The sequence below is a fragment of the Anser brachyrhynchus genome (assembly GCF_964034855.1).
Source record: "Anser brachyrhynchus genome assembly, chromosome: 3".
NCBI classification, from domain to species: Eukaryota; Metazoa; Chordata; class Aves; order Anseriformes; family Anatidae; genus Anser; species Anser brachyrhynchus.
Genome location: NC_137696.1, coordinates 33709276 through 33728775, shown reverse-complemented (window position 1 = coordinate 33728775; position 19500 = coordinate 33709276). Strand labels below are relative to the sequence as shown.

Genomic DNA, 19500 nt, shown 5'->3' with positions numbered 1-19500 from the left:
GAAAAGAGAACAAAAGGAAACCTAAAGCAGAATATCTATTCATAGGGAAATGCTCATTGATAGTTCTTCTGTTATAGTTGAAAGAAAGTTGCAGAACCCTATGAGATTGACAAGAAGATATGGCAGGAAGAGTAAACACTTAAATAAGTCTAATTAAAACTCCACCAAGAATTAGAGCAATATTCTTTTCCTATAAGCTGCACGCACAGTAAACAGTTATTACTCTTCATAACAGAATTTGCTTTCTTATGTAGAAACGAACAAAAGGACAAAAGAAACGCAGAGTCACACTCAGTCTCACATGTTCACAGCTGCTTGCTTCAAGTCTTATCTCAAACAAATGCTGAGAAGGCAGCCAGTTTTGATCTTTCAAATTTGACATGTGTATAAACAATTACATCATAGAATTCAAGAGTCAGTTTACAAGCAATGGTTTAAAAACCAGACTAATTTAGGAAATAAGGAGACCGAGACCTAGAATTAGAAATTTATGCTCATTATTTTATTGCCTTGGGCCACCAAATGCTGTATGTAGTCCTTAGGGGTTGCCAGGAGAACAGCTCATCAGTCTTACTGCAAAAGTACAAACTGGCAGAGTAACACACTGCATTTTAGTAGATTAACAATCTGCAATACAAAGAACCCTACTGTTTCAACAGAACAATTGAATCAAACTCAGAAAAGCAGCACTTCAAAGTACAGGACATAATAGGGGTGAGAGGAATTATAAATATGCATACCTAAACAAAGATACTACTTCCACGAGGTGAAATAACCTCATATTTTACACACCTATAAAGCATTACTACCAGACAAGGAAAAGACTGGAGATGCAGCAACAGAACAATGAAAGTGTTAACCTCAAGGATGTTACAATGGTAACATAGCTTCAACCTGTCATTTTGAACTGTAGCAGTTGCTGCAAACCATTACCTTAAGTATCAGTTAACATTAGTGCTAAAACAACAAAAATCAAATATCATGTACATTTCTATACAAACGATCAGGCAGTCTTTATCTCTCATCTCATTCCATGTAAATGTATTATCTTCCAGAAAGTGATATTCACAAATGATTTCAGAGAAAGGTTAATGTACAAAGATGCCTTAGTTAAAGTTCATGAAAAGACTGATCAATATAATTAGACAGAGGTTTGCTTGTAGTTCTTCGTATCCAAGACCTTCTTGCCACACATTGAGCAGATGCCTATAAGCACACAAAAGGTGTGTAAATTATTCAAAAATCATTAAGGTTTTTTCTTCAAAACATAGCCTTTATGTTTTTATAAAGATAATTTTCAAGTAAATGTTAAATGAGCGCTCATTGACAATCTGCATGTGCACCCCCTCACCAGATATTGCTAATTCAGAAGCAGTAATATGATTTCTAACACAAATTAGTATTTGCAGCATATGTGTAATACTTCCACTTACAATATAAGCTCTATTTTGAGAGCATTATGATTCATAACAGCACCTGAAGCCTCCGTAATTTGCTCAAATACTGGAGGGCAGCCAGGAAAGGCTCCCATCTGGCAAACAATTAAAAAATGGTGTGTTATTAAACTTCGTAAGTCCTGTAGCCTAAGAAAAGTAGCTAAGCTAAGGAAATATAAGCACCAGCAAACTGACTGCTAAATGGAAGATTAACAGATGGGGAACTTCAGGCAATTGAGAAAGTTGAGTACAATTTCATGGAATTAAACTATTTAGAGTAACAGAAGAGATAAATAATGGACACTAACAATGCGAGAGAGTTGAAGTGAAGATGACCACTGTTGACACAGAAGACTTTGACCTAAACCCAAAGAGCGGCAAGACAGACGACAGGAGTAGCGCAAAGTACACAAGTTTGGCAGGGGCAAAGGAGGGAGTTTCTCAGTGTTTCCCTCTTTTTCTAAAACTGAAAGGTGCCAAGTCTTCTGTCCAGTAGGACCACATCTCCTTTTACAAGACTGTTCATCAGCAGACAAAAAAAAACATCGCGACAACTATTTCTGTTGCCTCTCTCCAAATCACAGGCTTTTATATATTGACATCATGTGACTGGACACACATCTGCGAGTCCCCTAGGAAGGAGAACAGTGGGGAACGTGCCACGAGATTTGTTCTGGAGTTCAAAATCCAGCCCACCCACTGTTCACTCCAGGTCTAAATTGAGGAGTAATTAACTTCAGGTCTCTGAATTTCAAAGCTACGCAACAGTTGAAGCACCAAGCAGTAATACTGCACCCGCTTCAAGAAACATGCCACAACCTCAGTCGTTGATGGTCATAACTAGAACCTAAAGCACTTGAAGATTAAGCTCTGACTTTTATGAGGTTTCTTCCTGGAAAGATACACAAGCAGGCAAAGACGAAATCCTGAAGGCCACCCAAAACAATGGTAAGTTTAAGAAAGAACAAGGTTCTGCCATATGGGATTCAGGCAGCCATCTGGTGAGCATCTAGCAACTAGAAAAGGCAACACTCCTACAGCAGACTGCTAAGCCACTGATTCAGTGACACTGTGCACAGTTATAGAACAATTAACGTCATTCCATAAACAAAACTTACTACTGGTTAGCTGTTGCTCTACAGCTAGCAATTGGTTCAACCTGTGTCTGTGGGGGTTCTTCAGTATTACTAATGTAACTGAGTTCATGTTGTTCTTTCTTCCCCCTCAGAAAATTAAAAGTTTGAGCCCTTTTGCTTATCTACTTAAACACAGATGACTGGTAAAATTTTATAACCTTAAGGCTCTACATCAAACTTGGTTGAAACTGATTTTTTTTGTTCCTGAGGGAACTTTTGAACAATTTATTATTTTTTTTTAATAGTGAAGGCTTGTAATGAATATAGGAGATAGAGAGCTTCTAGGCATACGAAGAATTTCATCACATTCATACATTAACTCATAAGTACAGAAAGATTTTATATATTATGTACCGCAATGTCTTGCTTTCTAGGGACAATGATTAAATTCTTATTTTTCAGTTTTATGTTAAGCCAACCTTGACTTTCAATGCACGAAGTATATTCACAATTGGGCCACAGACTCCCTTTTGAGAAATGAACCTCTCAATTGCTTATGTTAAGCTACTGAATGAATAAGGATACAATGAGGAGCAAAGACATCCATAAATATAACTTATCTTCAGATACACTTTTTAAATTATTTTTACACCCCAGTTTATTTTTCCTATTTACTCCTCAGGTATACTATTTTTGTTAAGCTAGTCTATTACTTTACCAAGACTGGATTATTTTTTAAACCAGTACTTCAAGTTTTGGATTTAGCTATTGCAAAAAAGGTAGAATGGAGAAGGGAGCAGAAAGACAACTGCAGCAAACGAGTTTCTTTTTTTCTTTTTATACCAAGAAAAAAAAAATCAAACTTGCTAGATGACAGTTTTCTATGCAATTGCCAAGATTAAGCTTACTTTTCGTCTATCCATTTCTACTGGAAACATTTTAAAAGAAGTTAAGTCACAGAATAACTTACGTTGAAAAGGATCTCCAGCAGTCCCTAGTCCAGCCCCCATCCCACTCAAAACACAGCCAACTTGGATGCAGCTGCATGGGACCTTTCAAGTCAAGCCCTGAATGCTTCCAGTAGAGATTCCCTGAGCTCTACTGTTATTACAATATTTGACCACCCTCATGGTGTAAATTGGTTTCCTTGTATGTAATTAGAGTATCCTGCACTCTAACCTGGGTCCATTGCCTCTTATTCTATTGTTGTGCATCTCAGAGACAAGTCTGACTTCATCTTCTCTACACCTTCCTAATTACCAGTTAAAGACAGCAATTAAATCTCATCTCAGCCTTCCCTTTGTAAGGCCAAATTCAAGAGTTCCACATGCTCTCTTAATTTCAAACCAAACTGTGTTAATATGGTATTTAGTGAAACTCACCTTTTTTATAGGCACATCCTTGACAATAGTGAGACCCTGGCTGATGGACGGAACTCTTACAAATCCGACATATTGCAAATTTGTTCTTTCCATAAGGATCAAATCTGGGAAAAAGGAAAAATACTTTATGAACATTGAAATAAAGGTACTTCCTCTGCCTCATCCTAAAAAGTCTAAGCCAGAGGGCACGGACAGAAACTCCAGCAAAAAATATGATTAAAAAAAGGAACATACAAAGGTAATTTCTAATAGGATACACAAACTCCAAAGAAAAACTCTCTCTTTCCCCATTAAGAGAGATTTCTTGCATTATGAAGACCAAATTATTAAAAGCAAAACTAAAAATGTATCTTTTTACTAAGATACAAGGCTATTTTGAACTTAAGACACCTTCCAGCAATGCCCCCTTGCATAATATAACAGAACTCTCCCAGAATTTAAAGAAATGCTCAAGAGATCGTACGCGCAATCTTAGCATGGAAAATAAACCTTTTCAGCTCCTCTCTTAACACAAACATCAAACCCTGGCAGTTTTAGGGAAGACTGGAGCAATATAGCTGCCTAGACTCTGATTCAGCAGAAAGCACCCATGAAACGTGTATGGACATAACTTTTAACAAGTCATAACATGCCATAACCCCCACAAAGAATTTTTAAAAAGAGCATTTTGGTTGAGTTTTGAGGAGTTACCAAGCTTTCCAGAACCCAGGCGTCAGCTGCAGAAAACTGATGTTTTAGCTGAAATCTGGCTTAAATACTGACCTTGCCTTCTTTGAGGTCAACGCCTTGTTTTCATTTAGCTTTCGGCCACCACTCTCTACAAAAAGAACAGAAGCACAAAGCAATAAATTTCCCAGTTTCAAGGATATGTGGGAGAAGCTTAGCTTGCAGCTTTTACACAAGGGCCAAGGAAGTCACAGAGATAAAGCACGCAGCACAGAGGCACAGGACACCAGGCTACCTTCTGCCGGGCCCAGCACATCACCCTTGCATACAAGGGGGGAAAACTGGACATATTCAATATCGAAAAGATCACGGCAAACAAATCCCTAGTGTATTAAATTAGCGTGCTAAGGAAACTACAGGAGTTAGGAGTTAACTTGATAACTGCCACAAATTTTAGCCCTAGGATTGTAAGATGGCTAGGGAAGGGAGCCGGCTTTGAGCTCTCTGCGCGACAAGCGCTGATGCCGAGCGCAGCACCTGTGGTGTTTCTCGCCCCGTCCTTCCACGTATCGGGAGTGATCACGGTACCGAGCTTCCTCTCACCTACGGAAGGAAACGTTACGAAGGAAAAAGATTAAAACAGCGCCGCGCCACCGCCCCCAGGCCACGGCCACCCGAGGGGGACTGAGAGGGATGGGGGGGGGGGGCGGGGACCGCCCAGGGACCCCTGGAGACCCGTGCCCACCGCCGTCCCCACTCACACTTCTCGCACACCATGGCTGCCCCTCACAACAACCGGCACCTTCCGGGTCCGCCCCGGAGCTGACGAGCTGTCGCCGCCGCCGTTTTCCGTCGCCGGGCGGCCACGGGGCCGCGCCGGGGGTGAGGCCGCGGTAAGTGGCCGCGGGGGATGGGGACAGGGATAGGGACAGAGACAGGGATAGGGATAGGGCCGCGGCTGTGGCCCCGCGGCTGGAGGGAGAGCGGGGAAGGGCGCCGGGAGAGGCCGCTCCCGGCCCGGGGTGCTCGGGTTTGGGGCGGCGGTGCCCGGGGTCGTGTGGCGGCGGTGCCGTTCTGCCACGAAATGGCCGCCGGTGCGCCCGCGCCGCTCGCTGTGTTGCAGGGAGCACGATGAGGGACGCCGAAATAAGGAGGCTGTGGGCTGCCAACCTGCTCTGCGCTGCCTCCGTCGTGCTGACTGCCGTCGTGCCGGCTTTCTTCCTGGACGGGTTCACGGTTCTGGGGACGCACCTCACGTGGCTGTGCGTTTGTTCTGTTTGCGTCGGTACCCTTAATGTAATCTTGTGTTTAGTCCTAAAACCAAGCCTGTCTCCGAAGAGAAGTTCTTTGGGTAACAAGGTAAGCTTATTCTTAAGTTACTACCAGCCGATACGGAGGGGAAGCTAATTCTTTCTTTGAACTAATCAGATGAGAAAGAAGGGAGTTGGAATTCTTGGTGGCGAATCCTTGTTTTCCATGAATGAGCTGAGTGCAGCACCTGTTGTTAAATACCCTGAAAATAATGGAGAATTTGCTTCATTCCTTACCTGCAAGCAACCTCTTTGGGTGAGCAATTCCCTGCCCGTTTCTTGCCGACACGCTGTGGTTTGTAGCCCTGGCCATGGGTCCAAAAACAATTCGCTGGCAAACACCAGCGCAAAGCAGGACAGGCCCAGAAGGCATCTCCTAGTCCAGGCCTGACCCTCAGTATCATGAGGATACACTTTTCTCTTGTGTCGTTATAGGTCTGGAGTCATTTCAAAAAGAAGAGAAATAGTGCATAGGATTTGAGGTGCAAGAGTGAGAAGAGCAATTTAAACAAGCTAGTAAACTCTACAAAGCAAACTGAAAAAGTATTTTAGTGATTGATGCATTGCTGTGAATGACTAAATCAGCACACGATATATACCTAGGACAATTTTTTTTGTAGTTGCAGACTGTAACAGAAGCATTAAAGGTATGAATCCCAGCATAATAGGCTTGAAGAGGGCCAATTCAGAGCAGCACACAACCAGTCCCTTGAGGGCAGCTCGAGAGTTGTGCACTCCCCACGTGCTGCTGGGTCGGACAAAGTCAAACACTCTTAGGTGGTGACTCTTAAAGAGTTAAGCAAACATCCCAGAAAGCAGCATCTTTGTATGTAATACTTCTGCCTTAATACCCTGTTGACAGAGAGGGACGTAAAATACACAAAGTCATCGTGGAAAACAAGTATTTTAACCATCTGTGATTTGAAAATGAAGCGGGCATCATGTTCTAGGTGAGATTTCATCCCAGCCTAGTGTAAGGAATGAATATCAAAGAAGTGTTCAAGTGAGATTATGGGTTTCCGTCAGTGACCTGACCAGAACAGACCTAACCAAAACTATTTATTGAGTGTCTGTACTTCTGTCCAATACAGGGAGTACCCAGAAAGTGTTGTTTAAATTCAGGGATGGTTATTGGTGTTTTGCAGATCTATGAAAAGTCGTGAGCATTTTTCAAAGGGATTTAGCATTTAAGATGTCAGGTTCAAACCGTAGTGGGTTTTATTTCATTTAGCTTTACGTATTATATTTGATTTTGCATGTCTTTTTTCATGTTAGGTACTTTCTTGCTTTTAAATACTTTTTCACATTCTGTAAAAGATGCCTTTTAATGAATGGGTGTAATGCTCAGATGTAAAGCACGTAAAAATATCTGATGAAACTATCTTTGTTTATTTTGTCATTTCCAGTCGTATTTTTTCTATGTTTGTCTTAACATTACAAGGTGCGTGAAAACATTTTAGATGGAGTGAGCGTGGTCATTTGTAATTCATTATTTAAAGTATTAAACATAAGGAAAGCTGTGTGGAAATATACCATGCTGTTATCATACTATGCTGTAGCTAAAATTAAATATCTAAAGAAATAGGTAGTGTGCAGTGCTGTTGATAAGATATAGGCTGGGTATGTTACTTATGTCCTCTCTTCTTTTGAAACATTATTCTGATATTTTATTGCTCTTTTTTAGATATCCAGATTTCTAAAATGCTGTATATACTTTTTCATGTCTTGCATACTATTTCATGCGATTATTGTTCTTTATGGAGCACCTCTCATAGAGTAAGTCAGAAGACCCTATTTTTCTCTAAACGCTTTAAGGGGGAGTTCTCCTTGGTGGTTTTGGTATAAGTTCTTGTGTATTAGCTGGTACATTGGATATTTAAAGATAAGCTCCTGGCTGGGCGGAGAAGGATGGCTGTCTTTTTGTAGAAGTTAGCTCTTACAATTTGTCTGTATTTGGAGATATGTTTCATGAGACAGTTACAAACAAACACTTTTACTATAGTATTTGTTATACTTAAGGGTATTAATATTTTCCAAGTTTCATTTAGTCATTTCTCCCATAAGCTTCTAAAATATGCATCTTGCTTATCTTTCATCCTTTTGATATTAGTATTTTTAATTTTTAAGGATGATTAAGAAAATAGGAGAAACATGAAGCAACCTAACTGATTTCTGAGAGAGATGATCAATTACTGACTAACAATGACATCGTCTAGTTTGGGTTCATGGTTGCTTCCACAGTGTCAAACTAGAAAAATAAATTGAATATTGAAGTAAATATCCAAGTGTTCTTCGGAACTGATGTTATGTATGAGGTATATAATGTATTTTTTAAAATGTTGCAGGTATCAGGCATTTAAGTAAGATACTACATTGCAGTCTTTGTTGAGGTAACAAACAGATACGAGATTTTTTTTTCCTATTTTTCTTTACTGTTTTAGAGTAAGAAGAAAAGACTTCTTCTACATGAGGCTTAAGAAAGCATGCATGCTTTCACAAGTTGACTAAGAGGGTTTTTTCCTAAATCTTGGAGCTCTTTAAAAAAATAATAATGATAAATTAGTAGCTTTACCTCACTTTATTTTGTTATATTGCTTCTTTGTAGGTCAGTGACTGAGACATTTTTGTTTGCAGTTCTCCTGTCTACCTTTACTACTTTACAATGTTTATGTATGCTGGGACCAAACATACAAGCTTGGATACGGGTATTTAGTAAAAATGGGTAAGTTCCATTTCCACCCTGGGTAAAATTTAGAATAGAGTGAATTAATGTAAATAAGATATCATATTTTTTTGAAAAGAAAGGAAAAAAAAAAAAGGAAGCTTCCTGAATTATGGTGTGGTTTTTTTTCACTTTTGTAATTTAGGGCCTATGAAAACTTTTCTGACAAAATTAGTAGTTTTGAAGACGCTAAAAAAGTGTTCAAGTGAAATTATGGGTTTCATTTGGTGACCAGAAAACTGACTTTTTACATCTGGTATCCAGAGACTAAATCTTGCTTTATTTGTTTGAAGGAAGTAAAGTTTCAAATGAGCATTTTAGTGATGTAAAACCATTCTGCTGTCCAGTATGATGATCATTAAATAGAAAGGAGTCTTGTGACTGAGCTGCATAGGGAAAATCATACCTTTATAAAGACAGTGTTTACAGTAGCAATAGTAAGCCAGAACAAACACGCTTTTAACAATATTTTTAACTTGGATGTAACTGTGCAAATTATATATAATCTACTATGCTCTTAAGTACATAGTCTTTGTCGGTGCTCTCTTTCAAGTTTCAGAGAAAGCTGTTTTCAGTGTCAGAGTTTTCAAGCGTAATTTGTTTTCAAGAGTATGTTTAAAGGAAAATAAGCTTTTTTTAACCTAGTAAAAGCCATATCATTGCCATGTATTAGGGATAACTTATTTTTCAGAAGTATTCTATCTCTTCTGCCTTTTTTCACTCATTAAGTAACAGGAACATTGAAAGGCTAGGACTCTGAAACATAAAGAAGCCCTACGTATACTTGAAGTTCAATAATAAGATCTTAGCATTCATTCCCATATAACAGTTCATAAGGGCAAAGTCTCACCTCCAAAGAAAATGAAAAGTTGTATAGCTCTGCTGACCTAATGAGTTGCTTTTGTTTTAAACTTGTGTAGAGAAGGTCAAAAATAGACTTTTTATAGTTGTTTCATGTATTGTTTTTTGTATTATCTCAGTTCTCAGCTTACTAAAAATTATCTTAATGCTTATCCAAGTTGGTTATGCCTGCTTTTTATTTTCAGTAGAGGGAGTGAACAGAGTAATAGAGATGACATCTTGCAATAATTCAATAAAAGCATGGAGTTGTTTAGCCAAAACAAATCATTGCTGGTTCACTTAGTCATCTTTGGAAGTTTTGCAACTGGAAATCATAGGTGAATTCAAGTGACAGATGTTTGACAACAGTCTGTCTTTGTGCTAGGTTAGATCTTGAACGCGTGTCTGTTTCTTGCCTAGTCTGGATCCCAATGTTGTTCAGTATAATTATTGCATAGGAAACAGGGTTGTCTTGCTTTGACGTTTTTGCTGTGACACCTTGTACATGTTTCTTACTAGTGAGCCATGTGATGTTATCAGAATAAAATGCGTATTTAATAACGATGTTTAGTTAGACTACCCCTTGAACGAAAATAGACTACAAAGAAATACTATAGCATTTTTTTAGGGATTGCAGCAAGATGTTCATTTACAAAGAATTCTGTTGGCTTTTCATTTGACCTCATGAATTCATGAGTTGGAAGGTCTTGCACTTAGGTGTTAGCTGAGTGTAGGCATGATTTATTACAAGGTTGTTTCCTCTGACTTAACCATTTGGAATGAGGTGGGACAGGTTGAACGGAGGAAAAGGGCAGTCAGGTAAGATCAGCATGGCTGTGTGCCTTGAAAGACAAGTGTACTGAATTGTATTGCACTGAGATAGCAAGCTGGAAAGTCTGGTTAAGCACGTAGTGTAGAATGAAAGAAGAACTTGTTTACAAAAAATGAGTACGATTTAGACTGAAGTAATCATTGACACTTAATTTTTGTTACTTTTATTTGCCTGTGCAATACTCGAAAGATCGGGATGTGCTTGTGCTTTTGTCTTCACAGAAAAATGGAAAAGGGCACCTAAAAAAGTTTATCTTGATGTATCAAGTGTAAACAAGTGATAGATGTTAATATTAATTAGCCAGCTATTCCTCTGGATACCTACTCATAAAGTTACATTGAAGTAACGTGGTACATAACCTATTGCATTGTAATAGCTATGGTACAATTGTGTCATCTGCTGTAAATAGATTGGGGATCATTTTGTGAAGTGCTTGTTTTTTCTGCGGAGGTGCTTAGCTTTCTCTGTTTTTAATTGCAGCACTTCTAGTCAAGTGATCGCTTCTAAGAAAGCCAAAAGATCAGTCCGTGAGTCTAAGTCACCTCACCTGTAGGGGGCAGATGACACGAGCCAGCTCAGGATAACGTGATCTGTGACACTGCAGGTTTATGGCTTGTATTAGCAGTGTTTGGGATGTTGGTGGATGAGGAAGACGTCGTTTTGTTGGAATGCGTGAAACACAAGTGTAGCTCAGGCAGAAAATTCCACATGCTTCGTGTTTTCAAACTGAGTGCACTTTTTGAACAGTTTGAACCAAATGAAATAAAAACTCAGATTTCTTAGAGTTTTTAAAGAACAATTTGCTCTTGCCTGAGGAGTCTGTGTACACATAGAATGTGTGAGAAAAGGAAGCTTGTGCATTCTGCATCATCAAGACTTGAGTTTTAAGGAGGCTGTAAATAGGGCTCTTCTTTTCACCAGTTTTCCATTTGAGAAGGGATGGGCCCACTCTGGCTGTCTCTGGGCTCACTGTTCTGACACGCAGTGTCATGACACTGATCATATGCTATCATGTGCTGCTGAGAGTGGGTAGAGGGAAATAAAAACTGTGGGAAGGCATATTGACACTAATGGAAGTAGGAGACTTTAAAGGGTGTTTCAGTAGTTGTTGGCTAAAATAGCCTCCCGCATAAAAGTCTTGAAGAAATCAGCTTTCATTTGCTGATTTTTTTATTATTTTTTATTCCTCCTTTTGAAGAAAATTTATTTCAAGTCCCTAATCTGAGCAATTGTGTTGAAATTTCTGGTATCATAGCAGTTGTAAGATGTTACCTGGGTGGGAAGTAGATTCTCTATTTGGAGCTTGTCCAAAAAAATAGTATAAACCAGTAACTTTACGGCTCTTTCCAGTTTTCATTTCTCTCATCACTTATTGTGTCCTGCTTACTCTCACAGATTTGGAAATGTCCTTTGGAAAGGCGGGCATTGTCAAAGCGCTGTACTGCTTTGTATTTCAGTACTGCCATGGTGCAGAAATTCTAGATCTTGTCTGTCCAGGAGCTGTCTTAATAAATTCTTTTTTTAACTAACCTCTTAATTCAAACGTTATTTAGAACAGCGCTTAACTTGTATAATTAATGGGATTAAATAATGATTTGAGGTTTTAAAAGGCCTTTATGCCACTAGTGATAATTTATCATCTTAAATATCACTGGTCTTGCCTGCAGAATCTTTTCAGTTCTCATTTATTCGTGGTTTAAAAATACAGAAATCCATAAAACATAAAGTTCATAAATGTTTCTACCATTGCTCCTCAGGTAAAAGAAGGATTTGTGTGATGCATCAATGAATACCTGTAAAAATCCTGATAGGTGACATTCCATGCAGAAAAGAGAATAATCAAAACTTTGTTACTGTGATACGGTGTTGGAGGACATGGCATGCTGTGTTGGAGTAGCCTGTGTCCGTGCTGCAGAGTGGATGAATGTGAAGCTCTCGTTGTTGCCAGGCTGCCAGTGGCTGTTCTTCACTCGGGCACTGTGCCTTGCTAATTCTGTTGTTTTGCTTTTGGACTCAGTCTGGTGCCTCCATATGGTGCAGCAGGATGTGTGTAGATTTACCAGATAGGATGTCTTGTGAGGTATAAATGTACCTCAGTCAGTCCTCGGTATATTCTCCTGGCTTTTTCACTCCTTTAGGGCTGTAGTGAGTGTTCTCTTCTTCCTGCTGGCTCACAACTGCCTGCTCAGTTATTCAGCTTCTGGAAATAATTTACAAGTTTCAATGTGCAGACTTATAAATATTTTTTTAAAAATACAAATAAATAGAATTGTGTGCTTAAATCTAGTATTACAAGTTACGGGGATGGGGTTAATGTAGAAGAAATAGTGCCTGTTTCTGCCCCCAAATGTTAGCATTGAATTATAAATATTGTAATCTGTATGACCTTTATTTTGCAAACAACAGAAAATGTTTGCCCTACCCTTGTGAGTATTTCTGTCAAATATCAAATGCAGCAGCGAGTTACACCTACTCAGAAATAGTGTGAAATTTTAGACCCTTCTAAACAAGGGTTAAAGGTTTAAAGCTTTTCTTGTCATGCAACCTAAACATTGCTTGTGAAGTTTGGGGTTTACTGCTGTCTAGACCTCTAGCCATAAAAATGCCTTTTTTTTCCCCCCCCCTCAGTTGCCTAAAGTTGTATTTGTGTTTCTAATCTAAGATATAGCAAATCTAAGATTCAGATCTCTCCTCTTACAGATTTGGAGCAGGGATTTGAGCCCAGTTCTCCTGCCTCTCAGAACTATGCCCTATGGTGCTCTGAACTGCTGTTCTGTTTTCTTAACTGGTACAAAGAACGCAGATGCTCATGGCTTGAGGAAAGCAAAGCAATCACTTGGTAAACTGATAATGGACAATAAGTGCTTATCTAATAAGTGGAAATCCAACTTTTCCAAATTTTTTCCTAGTGGTAGGAGGCTATAAACTCAAGACCAAACTCATTAATATCTTCTGTGGTACACTACGCACCATGATTGGCGATGCAAAAGGAAGTCTTCAGCATGCAAGAAATACATCCTGCTGCCAGCGTAGTTGAACTTGGAAGCAATGTGGCTTAAAAGCTGTAATATGCAGGCTACATTTACTTTGCAGTGTTTCTTTTCAGTTCATGTAAGTTTGCTTTGCAATATTAACATAATGGGCTTCTCTTTTAAATTTCAAATTGTCTTAGGCATGAAAGGATAACAACGTATCTATGCCATAGAGTACTTTGGGATCCCATACTACCCCTTCATGTCTGTTTTTCCTTGCAATGCACATAGTGTTTTTGTGATATTTTAACTTGCTGTTGTTATGGTGTTTCAAATTCAATAGGAGTGTTTTCAGGTAAAATAAATTAGCTTTTTCAGTAAACACCTCAAGGGGAAAAGATCTCTTTAATGAGTGTTATAGAAAGATTGTGATTATAGCTAAAATATGCAACTTACATTTTACATATAGTTTGTATATACCTGTTAGGAGAAACTTGCATGCTATTTATCAAATATATTGATTATTTGTTTGTAATCTCAAAAATCTTGGAAGACATCAGATCTAATATTCGGAACTGGTAACTTTTGCTGGTGTTGAAATCTTGTAACACGCTTCTCTTGCAGAGCTACCTCCATCTGGGAAAACAGTCTACAGATTACTACAATATGCAGTATACTAGGAGCTTGGTTTGGAGCATTTCCTATTCCTCTTGATTGGGATCGACCTTGGCAGGTTAGTATCTACACCTTTATCATAAATATATTTATTTTCTGGGTATAAAGCTACAAAATTGTCCTGCAAGCTACACAAAATTGCTCTGAAACTGTACGGGTATATTGGATTTACTCATACCTTGTTTCTGTAGGGTTGTGCCAAACATTTAAAATGCCATTAGAAGCATCTGTGCTTACAGAATGAGGATGTAAAATGCAGAATTTTTGCCCTTCCTTCAAAAGAGATTCTTTGTTATAGATTTATGAGCATGTTTGCTGCATGCAAGTTTTCTCGTGAAATAGAGCTGTAAGGGTTTTGATATGAAGAAGCTAGACAAGGAGGAAGAGAAATGTGAAATGATAAAGATGGCTCCAAGTTTGTCTACCTTTAGTCTGGTATCTTTTATTGCTTATGGGTAGGGAAGGAAAGATGCTCTCCTAGTGTGTTTTAGTTCCCCTCTATCTTCCATAAAAGCACTTAACAGAATGCATTTAAAGTAGATTTGGATTGATTTGTGGAAATGGTGCAGCCAAAGCACTGTACTGAAAACTTACCTTCTGACTTCAAGAGGAAGGTAAGGGTTAGCTTCATAGTTGCACAATAAAAAATGTGAAGCTGGCATTGCAGATTCTGTTTTTCTAAATTCACGTCTGTGCTATTATCTTCATGTTTTGTTTGGCACGGAGAAACGATTCTATTAAATATAACCAAAATCTGCAATTGCCATAAAATGATGATAATAGTACCAATTTTTCCTAAAGATCCTCAGTGGATATTTTCTTTCCTCAGGTTACCAAACTCATAAACTCTCAGCTGAGTAGCACCTAGCAGGCCTGTTCTTAAGCAGACAGTTTCAAAGGTTTCTTTCAGAAGTCAGTATAGCAGGCAGCGCTTTTCTCTGGGATTGTGGCTTAGAGCTGCAACAGGAATTTGTCTTCCAAAAGTAGAGAACAGCCTGTTTTTATACCATCAGCCTTTCTATACACCAGTGTAAAGAGACATTAACATTTCTATTTCAAAAATAAGATTAGAGGAGTAGAATAATACCTTAAGTATAAAATAAAGTTTTCATCCCTAAAACAGCTTGGTTTTATTTTTGCAAGTTATTTCACCGTCAGTCTCACATAGAGGCTGGCTAGTGTTGGCAACTAGTTTATTGTTGCTGGTCTTTCCTGAATGTCATCCAGAAAACCAAGGAATTAGTTGAAATGCAACCTCATCTCTTCTTGCAATGACCTTTTTGCAATGAGAAACGAGTGCTTCTTTTCTTGCTCAGCTAGGATTTTAAAATGTCACGTCACATCTGGCAAGTTTTATGTTATTCACATGCTTGCAGTTAAAACTGTCTGTGTCTTCACTCACTGTCATTTGTGTTGTGAGTCAATCCATGTAAGTGTTGATGAAAACTTGCATTTATACAAGCATGTAATGGCATGTTGTCCGTTCCTCTGCTTTGTTCACATCTGTCAAAAAGAAGTCCAAAATGCTCTCTGTCTCCTCTTTGAATTACCCTACGTGTTGCATTTCCTAGTATAGAATTTCATCTTCTGGTGTGAAAACTGCTGTGTATGAATAATAATTCAGAAAATAATAATTGATCAGAATTTAGGATTAGAGTGACTCCACATACATGAGTTTTGGATGATACTCAGTAATTTAAATGTAATATCGAGTGCCATCTGATACATCCAGAAACTCACATGGGACTGCTGGATATTGCACAGGGCATAAAAGGGAACCCATCACCTTCCAGAACAGTAGGTGGAGACTAGGCTGAACAGTAGGATACCTAAAATGGCACTGGACACCCATATTTAGATAAATGAATACCATCCACATGTGTGACTGCTCATCTCTTTTAAGAAAATACATGCATGTGTGTACACACACACACAAAATCTTAGACTTAGCTAATATGCTGTGTATGAAAACTTCACCTTTTATGCACCGATGGTATAAGGAAAACTTAACGAAAGTCAATAGGCTCTGATTAACAAAGCAAAGACATTTAATAGCTTAAAACAGATAACTTTAAGTACAGTTCATTTCTTTACTTGTCCATTCCCTCTGTCACTCCACAGTAGGAGGCACAAGTTTGGTAATGGTCTGGTGGCTTTCTGTGTTTGAAAAGTTTTCAGAGTCATACAAACCAAATGTAACTGACTGAAGTTAAGCTCTGGAATCTATACATCTAAAAAGATACTATCTGGCTCCTGCAGAAACCTCAGATACCATAACTTGTTGCTATTTCTGGGCATGAATGCTTCCTAGGGAACTCAGGAAGCAGCAAAAACTGTATGTCTGTATTTCTCTTTCCTTTTACCATCTCCACCCTCATTTCTGATGTACTCTTGATACCAAAGTTGTCAGGGGAGAGTCTCTGACTACCAACTCCTGCATAAAAGCTTTTTTTTTTTTTCTGTACCTAGATCAGAGCTTTTACTGCTGTGTTCTTTTCATTGTGTTCCTTTAATTTCTTCCCCTCCCCACTTCCCCTTGTAGGATTTAAAATCATTGGGGGGGCAGAGGGGGGGAATCTTACTACTCATTTTTGAGTCTGAACTGCTTGATCATTACTTTAATCATCATCTGAGCAATTCAAGACCTCAGATGAATAGAGAAGCTTGCTTATCACTTGTGCAGGCTGCCACTTCAACAGTCTTTGAAAACTACAGTTTTAAATGCTAATTTTTTTAGGATTTGCTGTATAGGGGAAGATGAAAGAAGCTCCTTATAAAGGTTTTAAAAGTTAAATTATTGCAGAAAATTGACAAAGTGAAGCACCAAAATTGTAACACATCTTGAAGGCAGAAGTGAACCTCCTTTAAAGTAGCTTGCTTAGAGAATCCATTTGGTCAGAAGTCCGCAGTCAGCTGTTGATTTATTTTATTTTTGTTTTGTTTTCCTGAAGGTGACCTCTTAAGTATTGGTCACCAAGGCACAGGGGGGAAAAAAAGCACAAGTGTCATGGCCAGGCATTTTCAGTAGTTGCCCAGAAACACTGCTTCCTACTTCAGCCAAGTTGACATGTGTATGAGTGAGCTTCATGGAAACACTGAACTTTTTGGAAGGGTTAACATGACTGTTTTGTCGTTCTGTCCCCTCTGAGTATGAATTCGATAAGACAGGTACTGGGTTGCATGTAGTAGCTCTGCATCTCTGTCTCAAATCTTTGGAGCCAAGAAAAATTTCTGTCATTTCTCAGAAGTTCTGAGTACAAGCAACGAAACCCCTTTGTGCAAGAGTATTCTTCTTGCTACCCGATGTCAGGTAGTTACAGAAGCTCATGGTAGACTCTTTCACAGTAGCAATGCAAAAGAAGAGGTGCTTTAAGGTGTTGTCTTCTGCCTAAATTAGAGGAAAGAAAAATGGTCCTAATAAGGGATTATGCTATTGCTGCAAATCTGCTTGCTTTGGGAAGAAAATCTTTAGTGCTGATTGCCTGTCTACTGAGTGATTGATCCAAGCACTGACTTACTAATCATAAAAAATACATAACATAGTTATGTACATAACACAGTTGCGGAAAGAGGTTCTTTAAAAGAGGAAAAAAATCAAAACCAAAAATCCCCCCTCCAAAAGACATGGGTTGGGAGTGGTTTGTGTAGAACCTAATCCAGCTGGTACGCTTACAGGAACACCTACAGATTAAGCCCCAAACCAGGTCTGAAAAAATCATGGAGATCTTAATATAGGCTCAAAAGTAATTACAACCCAGTCAAAACTAAATTATTTCTAGGAATGTGCATATACAAAGTAGTAAGCTGTCAAGCTTTTGACATTAGCTGTTTCTTATATTAGTCTAAAACCAGAAAGCTTGAGAATTACAATTCTGGATTTATCTGTCTCAGAATCAAAAAGGGATTCAAATGGAATAGCTCAGCATTTGCATTTGGACCCAGGACTGGGCTTTGAGATAAGGACAAGTTTCACTAGTGCTTGGCTGTTTTTTTTTGTTTTTTTTTCGTATTTTAGACCCTTTGTTGCACACAAACTTAAAAAAAAAAATAGTGGAAATGGTTCTCCTCTAGAACAGAAAGTGTGGTTTAGACCTTATTTATTATGTGGGTGTTATTATACAGACTAGGGGATGAGAGGCTGGAGAGCAGCCCCACAGAAAGGCATCTGGGGGTTTTGGTCAACAGCAAGTTGAATCTGAGCCGGCAGAGTGCTTTGGCGGCCAGGAGGGGCAATCGTGTCCTGGGGTGCATCAGGGACAGCACTGCCAGCTGGGCGAGGGAAGGGATTGTCCCGCTCTGCTCTGCTGGTGCGGCCTCATCTTGAGTGCTGTGTGCAGTTTTGGGTGCCGCAGTATAAGTAGGACATAAAGCTATTAGAGAGTGTCCAGAAGAGGGCTACAAAAATAGAGAAGGGTCTGTAGGGCAAGATATATGAGGAGCAGCTGAGGCCCCAGAGCAGAGCAGGCCGAGGGGAGGCCTCATGGCGGCCTGCAGCTCCCTCACGAGGGGAGCGGAGGGGCAGGCGCTGAGCTCTGCTCTCTGGGGACAGCGACAGGACCCGAGGGAACGGCATAGAGCTGGGACAGGGGAGGGTCAGGCTGGGGGTTAGGGAAAGGTTCTGCACCCAGAGGGTGGTCGGGCACTGGGACAGGCTCCCCAGGGCAGTGCTCATGGCACCCAGCCTGCTGGAGTTCAAGAAGCCTTTGGACAGTGCTCTCAGACATGTGGCTTCATTTTTGGGTGGTCTGGTGTGCAGCCAGTTGGACTCAACAATTCCTGTGGGTCCCTTTCAACTAAGGATATTCTACGGTTCTGTGATCATTTTAGAGGGTGGCATTAAAGCCTTTAAGACCGCTTGTTGCAAAATCTGGATCTAATGTTTCTGTTGGTTATGGTTAATGTTTGTGGTGTAACTGTGTTATGGAAACACAGCTGCCTCTGTATCTTACAATGTAAAGGCAATTCATTATTTAAAGTGTTGTAGAAAAGGCAAAATTGTTACTACAAGAATTGGGTCAACAATAGTTGAGAAATACCACATAAAGCAAACCAAAAAGTTGCTGCTACTGTCCTTACGCTCTGTTTGTAGCCCTGAAATGTCAAAAGTTAGCAAAAACCTCTGACATTCAGGAGGTACTATATGGATTTAGAATAAAAAGTACTATTGCTATCAATTTAGCTTTGTTACAACAATGTAATGTAACCTGAGATTCATAGAAAAAGTTAAGCACTGCATTTCGGATTGATAAATATTTCCACTTGATCGGGATTTACCAGACACTTTTATTGAATCTAATTTCTACACTTCAAGCTGTAGACAGTTTTGAAATGTTTGAAGTCTACTTTTAAATTAACTGTAGTACAGTTCAGGGAGTGGAGTGTGTTATTCTTAAAGCCACTCCTGTGAAGTCAGTTTTTTCATGGATGTGGCTTCAAATGCAAATGGCCTGTAGCCACTCACATGAAGCAAGCAATGCGACTGAAGGAAAGAAAGAAAGGGAGTACTCAGTATGCTGCAGCATAGCATGCTGAGCAGAGTACTGAACGCAGCTGCCTTCACTGTTCCGGTACGCACCTGTTCTCCCAATC

General features: G+C 39.3%; 2 protein-coding genes across 12 annotated transcripts in view; one reads left to right on the top strand and one right to left on the bottom strand.

Annotated features, from left to right (window-relative positions):
• The window catches only part of CRIPT (CXXC repeat containing interactor of PDZ3 domain), a 65421-nt gene extending 60010 nt beyond the window's left edge, over positions 1-5411 (bottom strand). For 5 of the 6 annotated variants that reach the window (XM_080588266.1, XM_080588268.1, XM_080588267.1 and 2 more), the window contains exons 1-4: positions 5322-5392; positions 5098-5163; positions 4657-4711; positions 3895-3998 (exon numbers count right to left, since the gene is read on the bottom strand). In XM_080588266.1, coding sequence (XP_080444392.1) covers positions 3895-3998; positions 4657-4711; positions 5098-5163; positions 5322-5337 — 241 coding nt within the window. In that variant the 5' untranslated portion in view covers positions 5338-5392. Of the gene's footprint in view, positions 1-480; positions 1207-3894; positions 3999-4656; positions 4712-5097; positions 5164-5321 lie in introns of those variants that run through there. The other variant, XM_080588269.1, reaches the window with a different exon arrangement.
• Positions 5314-19500, top strand: part of PIGF (phosphatidylinositol glycan anchor biosynthesis class F) — a 25478-nt gene continuing 11291 nt past the window's right edge. For all 6 annotated transcript variants that reach the window (XM_080588257.1, XM_080588256.1, XM_080588255.1 and 3 more), the window contains exons 1-5: positions 5314-5453; positions 5684-5919; positions 7555-7646; positions 8476-8592; positions 13861-13969. In XM_080588257.1, coding sequence (XP_080444383.1) covers positions 5692-5919; positions 7555-7646; positions 8476-8592; positions 13861-13969 — 546 coding nt within the window. In that variant the 5' untranslated portion in view covers positions 5314-5453; positions 5684-5691. The remainder of the gene's footprint in view (positions 5454-5683; positions 5920-7554; positions 7647-8475; positions 8593-13860; positions 13970-19500) is intronic.